The sequence below is a fragment of the Peromyscus californicus genome, unplaced genomic scaffold (genome assembly GCF_007827085.1).
Source record: "Peromyscus californicus insignis strain IS unplaced genomic scaffold, ASM782708v3 Scaffold_4__1_contigs__length_199733344, whole genome shotgun sequence".
Classification (NCBI taxonomy): Eukaryota; Metazoa; Chordata; class Mammalia; order Rodentia; family Cricetidae; genus Peromyscus; species Peromyscus californicus.
This window is the reverse complement of record NW_026294562.1, coordinates 14,501,178-14,518,478: the sequence shown is the minus strand read 5'-3', so window position 1 is coordinate 14,518,478 and position 17,301 is coordinate 14,501,178. Positions and strand designations below refer to the sequence as shown.

The 17,301-nt window shown below is 45.8% G+C and overlaps 2 protein-coding genes across 3 annotated transcripts in view; one reads left to right on the top strand and one right to left on the bottom strand.

Moving 5' to 3' along the window:
- The window catches only part of Slk (STE20 like kinase), a 57,996-nt gene extending 49,194 nt beyond the window's left edge, over positions 1–8,802 (top strand). For both annotated transcript variants that reach the window (XM_052761993.1, XM_052761992.1), the window contains 5 exons: positions 289–413; positions 864–1,052; positions 1,538–1,663; positions 2,464–2,577; positions 5,338–8,802. In XM_052761993.1, coding sequence (XP_052617953.1) covers positions 289–413; positions 864–1,052; positions 1,538–1,663; positions 2,464–2,577; positions 5,338–5,484 — 701 coding nt within the window. In that variant the 3' untranslated portion in view covers positions 5,485–8,802. The remainder of the gene's footprint in view (positions 1–288; positions 414–863; positions 1,053–1,537; positions 1,664–2,463; positions 2,578–5,337) is intronic.
- A 1,887-nt stretch (positions 8,803–10,689) lies between these two features.
- The window catches only part of Col17a1 (collagen type XVII alpha 1 chain), a 42,173-nt gene continuing 35,561 nt past the window's right edge, over positions 10,690–17,301 (bottom strand). The window contains 12 exon segments of the mRNA XM_052763141.1: positions 10,690–11,555; positions 11,868–11,948; positions 12,057–12,119; positions 12,364–12,501; positions 13,319–13,675; positions 13,870–14,016; positions 14,552–14,662; positions 14,756–14,845; positions 15,248–15,388; positions 15,780–15,842; positions 16,293–16,430; positions 16,896–17,018. Of these exon segments, the coding sequence (XP_052619101.1) occupies positions 11,503–11,555; positions 11,868–11,948; positions 12,057–12,119; positions 12,364–12,501; positions 13,319–13,675; positions 13,870–14,016; positions 14,552–14,662; positions 14,756–14,845; positions 15,248–15,388; positions 15,780–15,842; positions 16,293–16,430; positions 16,896–17,018 (1,505 nt within the window). The 3' untranslated portion in view covers positions 10,690–11,502.

Genomic DNA, 17,301 nt, shown 5'->3' with positions numbered 1-17,301 from the left:
GTATATCATATATAGTTATACAATAAGAAGATGGTAGGATGGAATTTTAAGTCCTTATTCTCCCCAACAGACTAGTTTAGTTCTTTTCTTTCTTTTTAAGGTGAGGTTTTGGCATTCCTGGTAGGACATTCTTACTTTAGGACATTAAAACAAAATAAAAAGTGATAATAAATGCTATTTTACATTGGTAACATTTTATTTATACCTTGGAATATCTGTTTGTGTGTGTAAGTTAGTAGACATTAGTTAAAAGAACTAAGTGACACTTTGAAAACCACTTCCTTGTAGCTCGAGAAGCTGCGATTTGGGAGCTTGAAGAGCGACACTTACAAGAAAAGCACCAGCTGCTTAAGCAGCAACTCAAAGACCAGTACTTCATGCAGAGACACCAGCTGCTTAAACGCCACGAGAAGGTGAGCAAAAGGGAATGTCTTCACTTCTTTGTTCATTTTACTTTACAAAGTTACTCAGTTTTGTACTTTAATTTCTTAGAGAATAGATTCTTGGCTTTATTTCTTTTACCTTAATTTTTTTTTTTTTGAGTTTTGAGTACTTGTTTATAATCTTTATTTTGATTGCAAACTTTTTTTATCAATTACAGTGTTTTAAAGACCTTATAATAAATTGTCATTTCATCTTGTATCTTGCTGGTTCCAGTTGTGACTCAGTTATCTTAATAACGTGTCTTTCCTTGAACACTGCTGTCATCTAAGAACTTAACTTTTCTTATAAATTATTTTTGCCTAATATTTTGTTACTCATTATGCAGTTATGGAGAGGGTACCTATGGGAAACAGTAACAGATGCGTGGAACATGTCTGTGGGTGCTGAGAGTTAAGTTATAGCTACACCGTTCTTCTTAGGAAACAGAACAAATGCAGCGTTATAATCAACGACTTATTGAGGAATTGAAGAACAGACAGACTCAGGAACGAGCAAGACTACCCAAGATTCAGCGAAGTGAGGCCAAGACCCGAATGGCCATGTTTAAGAAGAGTCTGAGAATTAACTCAACAGCCACACCAGACCAGGACCGTGAAAAAATCAAACAGGTACTTAAACAGATGGTTCCTTTCCAGGTTTAACACCTTTGAATGACCTTTAAAAGTACCTCATAATTGGGACTAGACATTTAGTCTCTCCTTGGGATTGTTATTTTCAGTTTCTGGGATGGGGCAGGGTATGTTATATCCCAACTTAGTCTTCCCTATGTGGGACCATAGAGGGCAAAGCCATCTCTCCCTTGACAGATCTTAGACCATGGGAATGAGATAACTTGTCCACCCTGTGACACTTCTGCAGCAACAGACAGATCATCTTCTTCCACTGGAGATCAGTAAGCAATCGAAACATGGAGGCTTTAAACCAGAAGTCATTTCCTCTCCCTTTACCTAGATCTATAGGCTACAGGTTCGAGTATAGGATTACAGCTTTAATTTACTGTTTTTTAAGCTTTGTTAAATTCCCTAATTATACGTGTAGAGTATGTAGAGATTACACTGCTTCCTAATTCAATTATCTTTTGTTTTTCTTATAGTTTGCTGCACAAGAAGAAAAGAGGCAGAAAAATGAGAGGATGGCTCAGCATCAGAAACACGAGAGCCAGATGCGGGACCTCCAGTTGCAGTGTGAAGCCAATGTCCGAGAACTGCATCAGCTGCAGGTTAGGTCCAGGCCTGACGATGGGTGTGTGGTGGCCAGGCAGCTTGTGTGGCTTCTGTGGAGAAAATAAGAACTAATCAAAGTTTGCACATGTTGCTTATGAAAGGGCTAGAGCATTGAAAACGTGTGCTGCCTGCGTAGCCCCAAGGGAAGAGCTGTGCAGTGCCGTCGAGCCTTGTTTTTATTTCATATAACCAAGGTGAATGTAAGCATGGAGCTAAATTAATAAAAATCAATTAAAAAGTAGGGTTTTTTTAATTTAAAAGGATATGGCTGATTTCTTTCTGGTTTTGTGAAAATGGTAAACATTTGGAAAATTTTTCATAGGAAATTAGACTTTAGAGAGGACTATTTTTGGAATTCATATGGAATGCACAGTCCATCTAGTGAATGCATGAAATGCTTATACTTTCAGGGTAACAGGTAATTTTCATACTCTGTATGTTTGGTTAATTTACTGGAGTAGAATACTTACTAATTCCAAATCTTTTACCAACTGGAAAAGCAAAAGCCCAAAGTATTTCTACTTAAGTTCTTTTTTATATATGTTATGTTAACAGCTTTATATGATATTTAGTATTTTTTGCAAGAAGATATAAAAGTTTCAAAAACAGTGAAGGCATTTATACACTTATAAAACAGACTGTTCCACAACTCTTGGCACTTAGCTTTTAAAGGAGAATTTGAACTTCCATAACAGCATGGTATCTAGCCAATAATTTGTTGTTTTGAAAGAAAATTGTTTCTGTTAAAAATTGCTCCATTGACCTGAAAAAAACTTAATACTAACTTTATTTTCAGAATGAAAAATGCCACCTGTTGGTTGAACACGAGACTCAGAAACTGAAGGAGTTGGATGAGGAGCACAGCCAAGAGCTAAAGGAGTGGAGAGAGAGGCTGAGGCCGAGGAAGAAGGTAACTTAAAGCTGTGCTGCGGTGCTGGGTGTGGTCCATCCCTTCCTGGATACTGCAGAGGTGAAGGTCAGGATCTTGTGAGAAGTGATTACAGGTTGGGGAGGTCATTGTTGGGAGCAGGTTAGAACAGGATGCAGGGCAGCAGAGTATGTGCTCACAGGAGGAGGAGTGCTGAAATCTCTGAAGAGGCTGAAGAGGTAGAGGTCGGGTAGGGTGTGAAGCATGAATAATAACTTGCAGGCAGGTGGGTATATTGGAAAGGAATGGGACAAGCAGAGAAAATAGAATGAGCAAAAAATACTGCATGTGGAAAATGACAAATAGTTCCCCCTGCAGAGTAATACAGGGTGTGGGGCATAGGGAGGGGGACAGCCGAGTCTGCTGTTAGCCGAAGGCCTTGAATTAAATTTAAGATACAAAACTTAAGAATGGCTTATTTCCTCTTTCCTTCCATTTCCCTTGTTTGTAACTGGACTTCCCTGATGGCCTGAGTTCATTGGTTAACCATTGTATTTCCTGCTGTTACTATTGTTCACATCCCTTTGTTATTCCTTAAGACATAAACCTTTATTGTCTTTTGAGCTTCCTGCCTGGTGTGTATCTCAGTGATGATGGTACATGCCTGAAATCTGAGCACTTGGTAGGTGGAGGCAGGAGGATCAGAAGTTCAAGGTCATCCTCAGTTACATGATGAATTTGAGGTTAGCCTGGGCTACGTGAAACCCAGTCTCAAAAAGCAGATGGAAAAACAAGTTAAAAGTGGGTGATGTGTGTAAAGCAGTGTCTCAGTACTTGAGATCACAGGTGTGTTCATTAGTGCTGTTACTGTTACTATTTTGAATCAGGGTTTGCTTGTATCCTGGTGCTGGCTTCAAGCTTGCAATGTTCCTGCCTTAGGCTCCCAGGTACTGAGATTACAGGCATGCCCACTATACCCAGCTCATTGGCTTTGTTACTATCAGTTTGAACTTTTTACTCTCCTCCTCATTTCCTCTAGGCCTCCTCTTCTCCAGGGTCACTGTGTCTGTGAGGGCCTTGTTTCATCACTCGATTCCCATCTCAGTGTGCTGTATCCTGTCTTATTTGTTTGTTTTTCTTTATTATATCCTTCACCACCAGATATATTTCCTCTATTGTCTTATTCCATGAGAACATAAGCCCCTTAGAAGCAGGGAGTTTCTTTCTCTCTTTGTTCACCGACCTGTATCTTGCTGTTAGAGGAGTTCTTAGAATGTTCTGAATGACTAGTGCACGCCTGTTGAAGCTGATGGAGAAGGTCACCTCAGCAGACACTAGATTGAACTCAATATTCATCTCATCTTCCTTCCTCCAGGAGCCCCACCAATCTGACATGTGTCCCCCATCCTCTCTCTTAATTGACAGCCAGGTTAGACCTGGCTGACATAATCTGTGACACTCAGCATTCAACCAGATACTAATTGTGACTCATTTCTGGTATGTATTCTCTTTCCTGTTGCTGAGCTTGCTCATTTGTGTCCTGCTGGGCCTTCTGACCTTAGTTCCTTTCCTTATTCTTACTTGCCATCTGTTGTCAGTTATCTTCATGAACATCTGAAGGTGTCATAGAGGTGTTGGTCAATCTTCAGTTCCATCAAGCAGGACACAAAGCCTGCAGTTTGATTGGCAACCTTCACAGTGATGGACTCGGGCTGTAGCCTTGCTCACTGTCTCTCCCTCTAGCCACTTGGTTCTCCGTGTGGACAGAGTAACCATTCCTTCTACCGCCTCCCGTCTTCATGTGGCTGTCTCAGCTTCTCTTGTCTGGGATACCCTCTCTGTCCTGCCTGTCAGTTTCTGACACTGCTTCATGGCTAAGTGTATGTTTTACTTCCTCTGACAAACCTTCTTGTACTTTGTTTCAACCTAAACAAAGCACTTTTCTTTAAATGACTTGTCTGCAGTCACCAGTACCTGTCCATTCAGTTCACTGTAACAAAATATTATAAGATGGAGGCTTGAGAAGTCCATGTCCAGAGTTCTGGCATGGTCAGGTTCTGGTGAGGGAAGCCTTCTTCCGGAAAAGAACTCTGCTTGCCCCTTAAAAGAATAGTAATCCCATTTGGAGGGCTCTATTCTTGTGACTTAATCACCACTCAAAAGGTTAACCTCATGAAACCATCGGGGTTAGGTTTCAACAGATTCAGCTCTTTATCAAACACTTAGTATTCCTGCTGTGTATTGTGGGGATAGATGATGAATCTAGTTTAGATCTTAGTTTATATGGCTTGTGTTTCAGTGTAGAAGAAAGACGTGTATGTCACTGACACAAAAAGTAGGTGAAAGTTACTAATAGGTGTCACCTGCTGGGTGCTTACATTTAATGTTCACGTGGCATGCCAACAAGTTAAGTTAGTGTCCTTCTGCTGTAGCAGAGGACTAACTGAGCTGAGTCTTGAACCTGGGGCTGTGAAAAGTATGTAGTCTTAACTATTGAATAAAATGTTCGGGGCTAGGAGGTTTTGGTTTTTTTTTTTTTAAAGATTAAAAAGTTATGTGTATGCATGTATATCTGTGTGTGGGTGTGTGCATGTGGGTGAGGGTACCTATGGAGGCCAACAGATCCCCTGGAGCTGGAGTTACAGACAGTTGTGAGCCACTTGGTGCTAGGAACTGAGCTGGTCCTTACAGAGACATTGAGCCATCCCTCCAGACCCTGGACAGTGGTGTAATCTTGGCTGTAAGAGTAAATTCTATGTACAGTGTAAAACAGTGCATAACTGTTGTCTCTTTCTTCTTAAGACACTGGAAGAAGAGTTTGCCAGGAAACTGCAGGAGCAGGAAGTGTTTTTTAAAATGACTGGGGAGTCGGAATGTCTTAATCCATCAGCACAGAGCCGTATCTCCAAATTCTACCCTATTCCCACCTTGCATTCCACTGGGTCATAGCGATAGCAGCATTCTCTGTCTGGATTTGGCTTCTAAGTACATCATTGTATTCCTTCATCTTCCACAGTATGTATGACTCACAAAGACAATCACCTGTTTCATCTTCTCGGTGGTTCTGAAAATTTGTTTCTTGGATTTTATTGTTAACAGAGATGAAGGGCAAACGAACTAAGACAGATGCCAGGCCATGTTGGCGAGTAGCATCTTGCAGTAATTCCCTAAGGTGATTTTGTATATTGACCTTAAATATTGTATTCTTTAGACACTGTTACTGAAAAACTGCCAGAAAAATAATGTTTAAAAGGATTTGGAGGAAAAAAAAAACAAACCTGTTACATCACTAAGTATTAATAAATATTGTTTTACCTGATTTCTCAATGATACTAAATTCTATAGTAAAGATTCTGTTGTAGAAGTGGAGTAATTTTCTTTTGGTAAACCAGCTCTTATTAAAAAGCCATGAGTTATAGAAATATGCTATTGATTCAGTACATAGATATATTTTTATCATAAACAGGATCAAAGTCTTTTAAAAAAGAGAAAGATTATTTCAGTAATCTGTCACAAACATTAGCCTGTGTGGGCAGGAACTAATAATTGAGGTGCTAATTTTATTAAGATAGTGCCTAAAACACTAAATTTTAATCATGTATAAAATGGGGTTTTCTTTTTGACCAACAGGAACAAAGTACCCTTCTCACTGAACATTACTGTTTTACAAACTTGCTTATATTGCCACTTAATATTCATCCTAAAACAAATGTACAAAATTTGGGTAGATGAACAAACTAGCTTTAAAATGTGCAAATTGAACATATAGAACTCACCCCATTGTCAGTAGCACAGACTGAGCTCTCCCACTTACTCCCTCATAAGAAGCCCATATCTCAGCAAGTTCAGTTCCGCAGTGGAAGCTTAGAGGCCTCTGTATCCCGAGCTTCGGTCACGACTTCAGTTCTGAAGCTGGTCTTAGAAGAAGCCTTTGTCCACAGAGGATTTTCATTCAGTATCAGGCACACATGCAAAGTGACACTGTATTGTTTCAAATGGGGTTATTCAGGTGCATTTTGGTTTTAGCTTGTTCCATGTTTAAATTAATTACTTTGAGTCAGAAAAACCTGAAACCTTTATCATGTGGTTGCTGGTACATGTGATTATTAATGAAATGTTCACTCTTAGTTCCTTTTGAAGCTCAGCATCTCACCCGCGTCAGGTCAACAGTATTATAAACAGCACATTTGTGAATGATGCTTGCTGCCTGCCATTGGCAACCTGCTCTCTTCTAAGAGTGCTAGGTACCAAATTGTAAACGTTTCTGTTTTTAGTTATATTTTGAGGTTGGTGAAGACTAGAAATGTCAGTGTAATGTTGTGGAAACACAAGTTCATATTAAGAAAATGTAAATGTCTGTAGTACTTTCTTGGAGTTCATTTGAAAACTTTGGATGCTGAACTTTATCTGGTTTAGATGGTTTAAAAATGCATGTGTAATTTTAATTTTATAATTATTTTGACAAGCTTAATTTTCTTGGACAACCTTGTAGGTAGCCTTAACTTTCAGCCAATTTTGTTTTTTATATAAATATATATATATATATACATATATATATAATGTATGGTTGTAAATTCATACACTTATCACATGAATGTGTTACTGTATACAGAATCCTTAATGCTTTATTTTCAGATGCTGGGTTGAAAACTGTTTGAAAGCCTTTAAATATATATCTTTATAAAGTAATATTCAGGATGATGATGGAAATTGTTTATATTATTATGATAAAAGACGGAATTATGTTGCCCAGTGTATTTAATGATTTATTTGAAGAGGGAGAGGGGAGGAAGGCTTTTATACACCACTTTCTCCTTTAAATTTTTCAGTTTACTGGATTTTTACAAGTGACTACTTCAGTCAGTGGGCTTTCTTTTCAGCATCATTTAGGTAATTGTAGACATGATTTGGTCTGAATATCTGCCCTTCCTGGTCCTTTTCAGCTTGACATTTAGAGCATTGTATCTGGGACGGAGGCTGGAAGGGGTGTCTCCCTGCAGCCTGCCCTCCAAATTCCCTGCTGCTGCTTGAGGTTTCTTTCAAGCATGGCTGTATTCCTGTGGGTGCAGGGACTGTCCAGTGGTACACGTGGGGAGGAGGACACTCCTCTCAACATTTCAGGTTATATATAGAAAGTGTTTTGTAATAGAACATGCTCTTTCTAAACTTGCCTGCTTCTTGTAAGGCCTTATGCCATGTAGATAATTGTGACCGTTCTTTGCTGCATGAAGTGTAGGTGGGGAGTGGCTGGGGGCACAGACTTCTTTGAATCTGAGAGTACAGTCAATCCATCCCCCGATTAAGTTGTTTGGTTGCTGTGGCAGAATGTGCCATCAGTTCATAAAGGAAATTCTCCATGGAACCTCCCCTTTCCCTACATGATCTGGACATGCCACACCTCCACCATACTTCTGCAGGTCCAGCTCCTAGAGCCCAAGTGCAGGGTTTCCGTAGACCTCTTGACTCACAGGCTGTGTGGGTTGCTGAGTTAGCTGCTGTTTTAGGTGGAGTCACAGTAAGCTCGCTCTTACCCTTTTCTGTGGGCAAGGAGGAAATTTAGAGTGCTTTTACTTTGCTGAAAATGGTGGAACCTTCCCACATGACAGGACATGGCAAACTGTAAGTAAGAAGCAGAACCGGAGCTACCTCTAAGCAGTGTTTTCTCAAGCACACGCTCTCAGGCACATGAGACCCTCCCCGTGGAGGCTTCTCTGATTTCTTGAGCATCAGCAAGTCTCAGAAGTGACTGTTTTTTCTACTCTTCCTGGTCCCCTGCACCCTCATTCTTCCCCCATTCCACACTGTGCTTATTATATGACAGAGACTCTTCTAAGAAGCCAAATTCGGCCACATTAATAGCTAGGACTATTGCAGAACAAAGAAGCGCCCGGAACTGCAGTGGAAGAAGGGTGTCCGTTCTAATAGCCTTCTGGTCCTTCCTGGGAATGGTCCTGTAGGACACGGGTGGTATTTTCAGTGCTTCTCTTCCGTCAGAGGCAACAGTTAATGCCTCTGCTGTTGCTGTTCTTTGGCTGACATGGTTTTGATAATGCTTTAAAATTTCTGCTACAAAGCTTGAGATAGAGTGTTTACCAGTTTCAAATGTTGGCTGCAACTTAAAAATGTTATTCTTCACAGTGTAATAAGTTCACAAGCTAAATTTTCAAAGAGAATTTCTTTTCACATTATGCTTCTTGTCTACTTGGAATCAGAAACATGCCTTTTCAATCCCGGGATTGTCAAACAATAAAGTTATTTCTTAATCTATTTTGGGAAGCATTTTTTTAATTAAAAATCTCAGACATGAGATCGTCCTGCCTGAGACACTTTGCAGTTTTTTTTTTTTTCTCCTTCCTTTTTGGTCCTAGTTATATTTTTAAAATTTCACTCTTCTCTGTCTTCTGACCTTCCATGTTTATCATTGATCCTGTGGTAACCAATCGCTCTCTCCCCTGACATGTACTTTTTAACTTGCCGGTAAGTACCTTCTAACATGCAGACTCCTCCTCCAGGAGGTTCTTCAAATGTCTGTTGACATACAGGGTGTGTGTGCTTATATTTCCTTCTCTTCTCCTTGAAGATAGAAAAGTTGTTTTGCCAAGTGTCTCAAATCCAGGGAAAAATCCTATGCTGAAACGCTCCTGTTACTTGTCAGTTGATGTGTTCAGCACCACTCATGGACGCCGGCAGCCCTGCTCGGCGTGTGTGCAGCTTGGCTAGAGGGAGGCCGTGACGTCATTTTCTAATCTCAGAGCGTTGTGCACGATTGAGCTCACTCCTGACCACTCCCCCTTTCCCAGTGAAACCAAAGAGGCTCAGACCCACTGCTGTCCAGCTAAAGACATGACTCATGTCTGTCGGTCCTCTCTCTGGGTTTTGTCTGGAGAAGGTGGTACAGTTGGACTTTCCTCCCATTTCTTCTCAGTGTAGAACTCTGTGAAGACTTAGATATCTTTGTAAAGTCTAGAAACAAGGGAACATTTCCTAGGTCTGATTAATCAAGGTAGGAATCATTAACATGTAGTACTGAGCCCCAAAGTAAAAAGTACAGTTTCAAAAGGTTTTTATTATGAAACTGATAAATTCTTTAAAAATTAAAAGACGCATTACAGTCTTTGTTTTTCACAATAGGTACTATTCTTCCCTGTGGGCGGTAAAACAAGTTATCTGAAATTGTGAAGGCTGTATGAATTCATGTACAAAGATTCTCATATTGATTCTTGTGGGTCGCCATCAGGATCTAACAGCTAGGCCGAGAGACCATGCAGCATTCTGATGATGCAGCCTTCTGATGCTGGGCTTGTGTTGATGCTGCTGCAGCTGCTTGTAGGAGCTAAATCGTGTCTTTTCTCTGGGATGATATGTGAGGTGCTCAGGAGAGAGCATAGAAAAGGAAAGTAAGTCCCACTGGGCGGTGGTGGTGCACACCTTTAATCCAAGCACTTGGGAGGCAGAGGCAAGCAGATCTCTGTGAGTTTGAGGCCAGCCTGGTCTACAGAATGAGTTCCTGGACAGCCAGGGCTACACAGAGAAACCCTGTCTTGAAAAACTAAAAAAAAAAAAAAAAAAAAAAAAAATGGTAAATCCTGCCTTGGAAGGGTAGAGATGTCAAAGTGGGTTTACATTAATCCCATGCTTATTTACCCAGCAATTGAGAGTCGCAGCTTGTGACAAATTACCACTGCCCGCGTGCAGACCCCTCTGGTTTCACCATGCATTTCTGTGGGGTGTCTGATACGTGTACATTTCCTTAGTAGACATCTTTGTGGTCTGTATATTTGCCCTCCAGTCATACATTCATTGCAGAGAAGCTTGCTGATCTGTTGTATATGTTTATATTTCAAGGAACCTAGAGAAAGCAGACTGCTTTGTCTGGGGTTTCCAGGTTGGTCTAGTAGCTTCAGATAAAAGCCTGCCTTTAGAGATCTCAGTGATAAATGCCGAAGGCTGGGCCTAAAATGCGACCAGTCTTCTCTGCTCATTTTGTAATAAATGGTGTTAGAGTCAGACCCAGTTAACTCAGATGCTTTTTTTTTAAACTTTCTTTCTCACATGATTCATAATAAACATACTAAAAAAGAAAAAAAAAACTTTAATTGAAAATTTTACAATTGAAATGATTTTTCATCTTACAGATTACATACAAATGTTTTTAGACAGTGAAAAGTGCTTAAAAACCAGCTGCACCCAGGCTCACATGCCATTTCCTACGTACAGAACAGGGGCTGTGGAAGCCATGTTTCCCTGGCATCAGGGACTCCCTCCTCTCTTCCTTCCTTGCCCACTGCCCCTGTTCTGTCTGCTGTGGTCTAGTGTGGTGTCATAATTGTTACTTCTGGCGTGCACGGGGACACCGACCATAGCTACAACGAGTCAAGCTCAGGAGGCAGCGGGAGGTGATTGGCATCTCTACTGTGATACCTATTTGACGTATCACCTCCTTTGAGGAAGTGAGCTTCGCAGCTGCCCTTCTTGTCTGAGACTGGAGAATGCAGAGTGAACAGGGAAGGAGTGAAAAGCATAGCCTTGGTAATGACCAGAAAGCACCCATCAAGTGTCACCCCTGCCAAGGCCCCCATTCCCGTTTCCCAGGGCTCATTTTTTAGGCAAAGCGCCAAGACTCCCCAGCCGGCGTTTATGTACCTGGCTTCTCTGAGGCTTAGGCCTGAGCTAAGTGTTAAAGAAGCCAGGGAGCTCAGATCTATATAGCAGAGAGGTTAAGTCTCATATTAAATTTTGCAGCTATTCTGAAGGCCCACCCAGTCTATAAAGCTGTTTCTGATTGTGTGTCTTTGAATTTTCTGGATGTATATATTTTGTTTAGACTAAAACAAGTGTTGCTAGGTGACGTGGTCTCAGCAAGATGTGGACCAGTTCCAGTTTTCACCTACAGGGGACACTTGACATAGGCACCCAAGCACATTGCAAGAACTGGTCTGAGAAGTTGGTGGCTCTGCCAGGTGCAGTTTATGGCTTGATGGCAATACTTCTCTTCCTTCTCCCAGTGTAGACTTGGTCTCCTGAAAGTCCAGAGGTGAAGAGGGGTTAAATATGTCATGGCCTGTGACCTCAGTAGGACCAGAGATACCAACAAGTGATTGCTAAAAGTGGCTTGAAAGGTTAATCCTTTGCAGAACTGTTTTTTTCAAGTTGTTTACCCTATTTTGTTACCAGATTCTTTCTCACTCTGTGGCAGCTCTGGTCTTCTTCCATCCCAGCTGTGCTAAATACCTTTTTCTGCATTAGTTTGAATTTCTCAGGCTAGCCTGGAAGTAAATTACCTTTTCTCTACCAGGCCCTGGAACCTCAGAAGCCACAACATCAGTACTTACCCCTGTCTCCTTTCTCTCCTTTTTGCCCTCGAGGGCCAGGTAGCCCAGGAGGACCTTGTTGGCCAGCAAGGCCCCTGTCACCTAGAAGCACAGAGCGGGCGTGACGTTAGTGCATGAGAACAGGGCTGAAGGTGTGGCACAGTGTGGCACCAGAGGTACTCATAGCACATGATCCCTGCTGCCACCTACCTTTGGGTCCTGGCCTGCCCACCTCTCCCTTTTGCCCAGGTGGGCCTGGAATAGCTCCATATGCTGCAAGGAAGGAAAGAATTTGGCTTTAGACTGGAGGTTGCCGGAGGCTTGGGAGGCCAAGCGGTTTGTTCAGAGCAACACAGATAGACAGTGGTGGAATCTGGACAAGGAACTGGAGCTAGGCTTCACTGGTTTGGTCATCTCAGCTGCAGGGAGGAGGAGGGTTGTCAAGTTGGTGTTTGTGTGTCAGCCCCATGTGAAACTCAGCAAGTTAGTGCTGGGGAAGCCATGGGGGTATTCTTACTCCGGAAGAAGTCCATGAGGTCCTGTGTCACGTTGCTGTAGGCAGAGAAGACCTTGCTGATTCCAGGAGGACCTTGGAGCCCAGGAGGGCCTGGTGGGCCCTGGACAGTGTAGGCCATCCCTTGTAGCAGGCCTTGACCTGCAGAACACCAGGATGCAGGTGTAGGAAGCAGACTCCACTGTGCTGTCTTCAGACTGCCTTTCTCAAAGCAGCTAAACTAGGTGAAACTGCCCTGAGAAAAAAGCCCTGCAGCCTCCTTCCGTGTCCTGAGACTGGCCAGGCCTGTTGGGACATTCCTCGGGGGCATTTGGACTGCAGGACTGTGCTGATGGCCAGAGGGAGAAAGGACCTCTTGGCTAACAACCTCGACAAAGTTCCATCCTGTTGTCACCCTCGGGCTTGCTCTGAGCAGAGCGCCAAGCCCTTCGGTGTGCCCTGGTCCCCACAGCTCGGGTGTCAATACTGGGGTCCCTTGCACTGAGATAGTGGAGACTTAGGAAGGGGTCTCCTCTTTCAGCCCCTGCTCATCTGATTCCAGAGTTGCTATCTTCACATACACTAAAAACAAGGGCCAGTCTGTGAGACTTCTCTGCCAAGGTGCACACATGCTCTTCCCCTCTGAGGTCCGAGGGCTCTAACTTACGCTGCATGCTCTCCGACACCTGCACTGCCAAGGTGCACACATGCTCTTCCCCTCTGAGGTCCGAGGGCTCTAACTTACGCTGCATGCTCTCCGACACCTGCACTGCCAAGGTGCACACATGCTCTCCCCCCCTGAGGTCCGAGGGCTCTAACTTATGCTGCATGCTCTCCGACACCTGCACTGCCAAGGTGCACACATGCTCTCCCCCCCTGAGGTCCGAGGGCTCTAACTTACGCTGCATGCTCTCCGACACCTGCACTGCCAAGGTGCACACATGCTCTTCCCCCCTGAGGTCCGAGGGCTCTAACTTACGCTGCATGCTCTCCGACACCTGCACTGCCAGCTTGTTGTAATCCAGGTCTCCAGGGAAGCCAGCCCGGAATGAATCGCCGTTGGCGCCATACATGCCTCCTGCACCTGCCCCATAACCTCCGCCTGGGCCGACGTCAGTTCCATAGGGGCCCCCATCTCCTGTACCAAAGGTTCCGCCTGCACCCAGGGAGCCTGCGTTGGCCCCCCCTATGCCCATGGAAGAGCTGTAGGAAGAGCCCCGTGTAGCCGAGGAGCTGCTACCCCAGTTGTAGTTCTCCCTTAAGTGACCGTCTCCAGGTGGTCCTTGGGGCCCCGGAGGGCCTGGAGGGCCAACGATGAAGCTGCGGACATCGGGACCTGTGGGGTAGGAAGATGCATTAGCCCAGACTGTGGTGGACAAAAGACTTGGGAGCTAGGGATCTCTAAACTTTGAGGCCCTTGTACATGTACAGAAGAATGCTGGTGAGTAAGAAGCTGGTTTGTCTGGACTGCTGACAGTCTTGTGCCACTCACAAGTTACAAAAGTCTAGAGAGGGAGGGAGGGCACCTACTTGTGAGGTAGCTGATCAGCTCGCTGCGGAAGTTGTCACTGTTTTCAGCTGCATAGGTGGCCAGAGCTGCTGAGACACCTGGGGGCCCTCGAGGACCTGGGGGTCCAGGAGGACCTGGAGGGCCTGGGATGGAGGACAAGCCAGCAGCTGTGTGGGAGGAGAGGGAAAGAGGAAGGTCATGGTCCTGGGCAGAGAAAGCTAGATTCTTGGTCTCCCTTTTGCCTACTGTGGGCCCTCCGTGGGTGAAGAGGAGGGTAGGGGATGCCTACTGGGCCTCTTGCATGCGGGAGGAGAAAGGAGGCCTAGGTGGCCCCTTTCTGGCATCATCCAGGAATGGCTGCTTCCAAGGGGCCCTTCCACCCCTCAACCCACATCTGTTCTCCTTGACCGTCACTACCAGGCATTAGAACGCTTATTACATGACTGATTCCACCGCTCATGAGTTCTGCAAGGACTACAGTTAAGAGCTCTGTTTCTTCCTGTTTTTTCCCCCTGCCATGGCTCATGGCTCCTCACAGCTGTGGGGCCCTCTTCAGGGCCCCAGGACACATCCCTGTGCATGCTTCATTGGGGAATGGCACATTGATTCACTTCTCCATGGTGGCCCTGTCAAGGACTAGGGATGCCCTCAAAATAAGGCTGCAGCCCTCTGCCCTTCTCCTCCTGCTCCCTAGTGTCCTACTGTGCAAGTAAGACGAGAGGTCCTCCACGCTGATGCTGGACCACGCGCTGCCTGGCATCCCGGGTGGCCCAGGTGGTCCTGGAGGTCCAATGATGTCCCTATAGTCAGACCCTGGGACATCAATGGGCAGTAAGGAGTCACAGCCTGAGCCAAGGGTTCAGTGTCCATCCCAATCCTTTAATGGATGTCCCTAGTTGGCCTTACCTCGGAGCATGGTGAGTAGCTCCTCGTAGGATGTTCCTGGCAGGCCAGGGGGTCCTGGTGGGCCAGGATGCCCAAAGCTGATTCCAGAACCTGGGGAATAAGGTCCCGAGTTGTTGGAGACTCATGTGGGACAGGGGAGAACAGACCCAAATGGCCTGTCAGGGAGGAGGGCAGTTTGGACAGAAGTGGGGTCTGAGGAAAGGAAAGAAGACAGGAGTGAGATGCAGGTGTAGTCTGGGCAGTGACCCACAACGGGGAGGGCACTGAGCAGAGCATAGGTCCACACTGCTTAGCAGTGCTGGATGTGGAATGTGCATGCTTGTGCATGCAGAGTCTCAGGTGCTCGTCTCTCAGACTTGCTCTGGGGCTTGCACTTTCTCTGAGCAGCTCTGGAGACCCTGCAGGGGTCAGTGCAGCTGGCCGAGGGGCACTGGTCAGTGGCCATCTCAGTGATGTTGGATGCTCTAGACTTCACTTCCCCTGACCACTTACTTGACATATAGTTGAGAATGTGTCTGCTCAGCTCTCCATAGTCCAAGGACAGGAGGGACCCATCTCCACCAACTCCTGGGGGACCTGGGGGACCTGGGGGGCCCACCAGGTGCTGACGTAGGTACTGCCACACATCATTCCCTGGAAAGGAGAGGGTATGCTTTATGGATCAACCCAGAAGCCCAGTCGGGTCCACCTGCCCAGCCTGGCTCCTAGTAACAGTTGGGAGTTCTTGGTTCTTGGGACACACACACACACACACACACACACACACACACACACACACGCAGGTCAGGGAAACCAGCCTGCTTCTAGGTGCCTGCAGTGGAGGAGGATAGGAGATTCACTCTCGCATTTTTGATGCATTTGTGACTCAGCGCACAGGGTGGAACAGCGAGTGGGTGAGTAGCTCCCCGTCACAGAGGACTTCTCTTGTAGTCCTTACAAAGCTCAGCCTGAGACCAGTGTGCCCACCAAGTGAGGTCAGAAGAGAGCAAAGAGGCCTTGTTCTAGCCCACGGTAGGTGACTCACGTCGCAGCATGGCCAGGATATCTTCTGAGGAGGCAGAGGACAAGCTGACACCGTAGCCTGACGCTGTGGGAAGAAGACCTCAGGTTACCTCCCTGGTCTCAGAGCAGGCCCTCTGTGTCCAGACTCTGAAAGGTCAAGTCAGCTAGGCATTGTCTTTGGGCAAGATGAACAGATGGAGCACTTCAGGCTAGTCAGGAGGCCCAAAGAGGCCCAAAGCAGATGTTGGCTTTTCATAGGGAATGCCATGTTCTAGAATATGCTTTAGCCTGACTAGATACTGCCAGGCAAGGATCTTTGTGAAATGTTTCTCACGCCTGCCCCTATCATGCCTCTGTTCCCAGTGATCCAGTGTTTGCTGAAGCTGGGCCCCTGTGGCCCAACTCTGATGAGTATAGAACTGAAGGTTCTATGGTTAGGGGAAGTATGCAATCAATCCATAAGAGAGGAGGTTCTGGGAACAAGGGGGACTCCTTCGGAGGAGGGTCTTAGAACCTAGAAGAGTGACAGACTTACCCCGCAAGTAGCTCACCACCTGGCTTGCCAGCTGGGAGTAGTCCAGAGTCTCTCCTGTGATGGTGATGACAGGACCCGGGGGCCCTGGTGGGCCTGGGGGACCCTGGGCTCGAGAGAGATAAGTCCTGATGCTGTCACCTGCCAACAAAGGGGTGAAGCAGTCACGCCTCCTGCCAAGAGCATCCGACCTCCCTGTGGTCACGGGAAGGAGGGAAAGTGTCCTGGTCTACACAGGGCCTGAGCCATGGCCAGCAGGGAGCCCGGACTGCTTTGCTACTGATAGAGGAAGAGGCTGAGGCCTGTGCTGTCCATGAGGGTGTGGGCTGACAAGACTCTAGTAAGCCATCCATTTGACACATCACCTATACACAGGGATGGGAGGGGTATGAACACACACACATATGTATTCCTTTTAGTGCATGTGTGTAGTATGCACATAGGGATCTCTAGGTAGGATAAAGATGAGGCTTACGTGTGGACAGGTATGTTGGCCAGCTCCCTGACCTGCAGGCCAGGCTTCATGGGTGGAGACGTGGGCCTGCCACATAGATGACTACCCTTCTCCCTCAATCTCCTTCCCAAGCTGGGTGACCGGGCACTCACTCTGCATGTACTCTGCGATGTAGTTCTGGATATCCTGGCCAGAGCTGCTGAAGGAGCCTGGAGGGCCAGGGGGCCCTGGAGGGCCAGGTGGGCCCTGCATGTACAGAGTGCTGGATGATTCCCCTGCAGGAAAGAGAAAGTGTCCTGACTAGATGTCTTCACTCTAGGTCAGGCCCGGGCATTGTGTCCCTGCCTGGTCTAAGGCTTTCTCTGTGGAGAAAATAGGAGAGTGGCAAACAGAGGACCACGCCTGCAAGGACACAGAGCTGGGTGCCGACCCAGGCCAGCCCTCCTACCCCTTCCTTTCCTTCACAGTCTCTCACGACCTCACAGCCTCCCTCCTCTCCGGCCACCCGTAGCTCCCAGGGCCTGCTCCATTCTCATCTTTGGTCCCCAGGCACGGTCC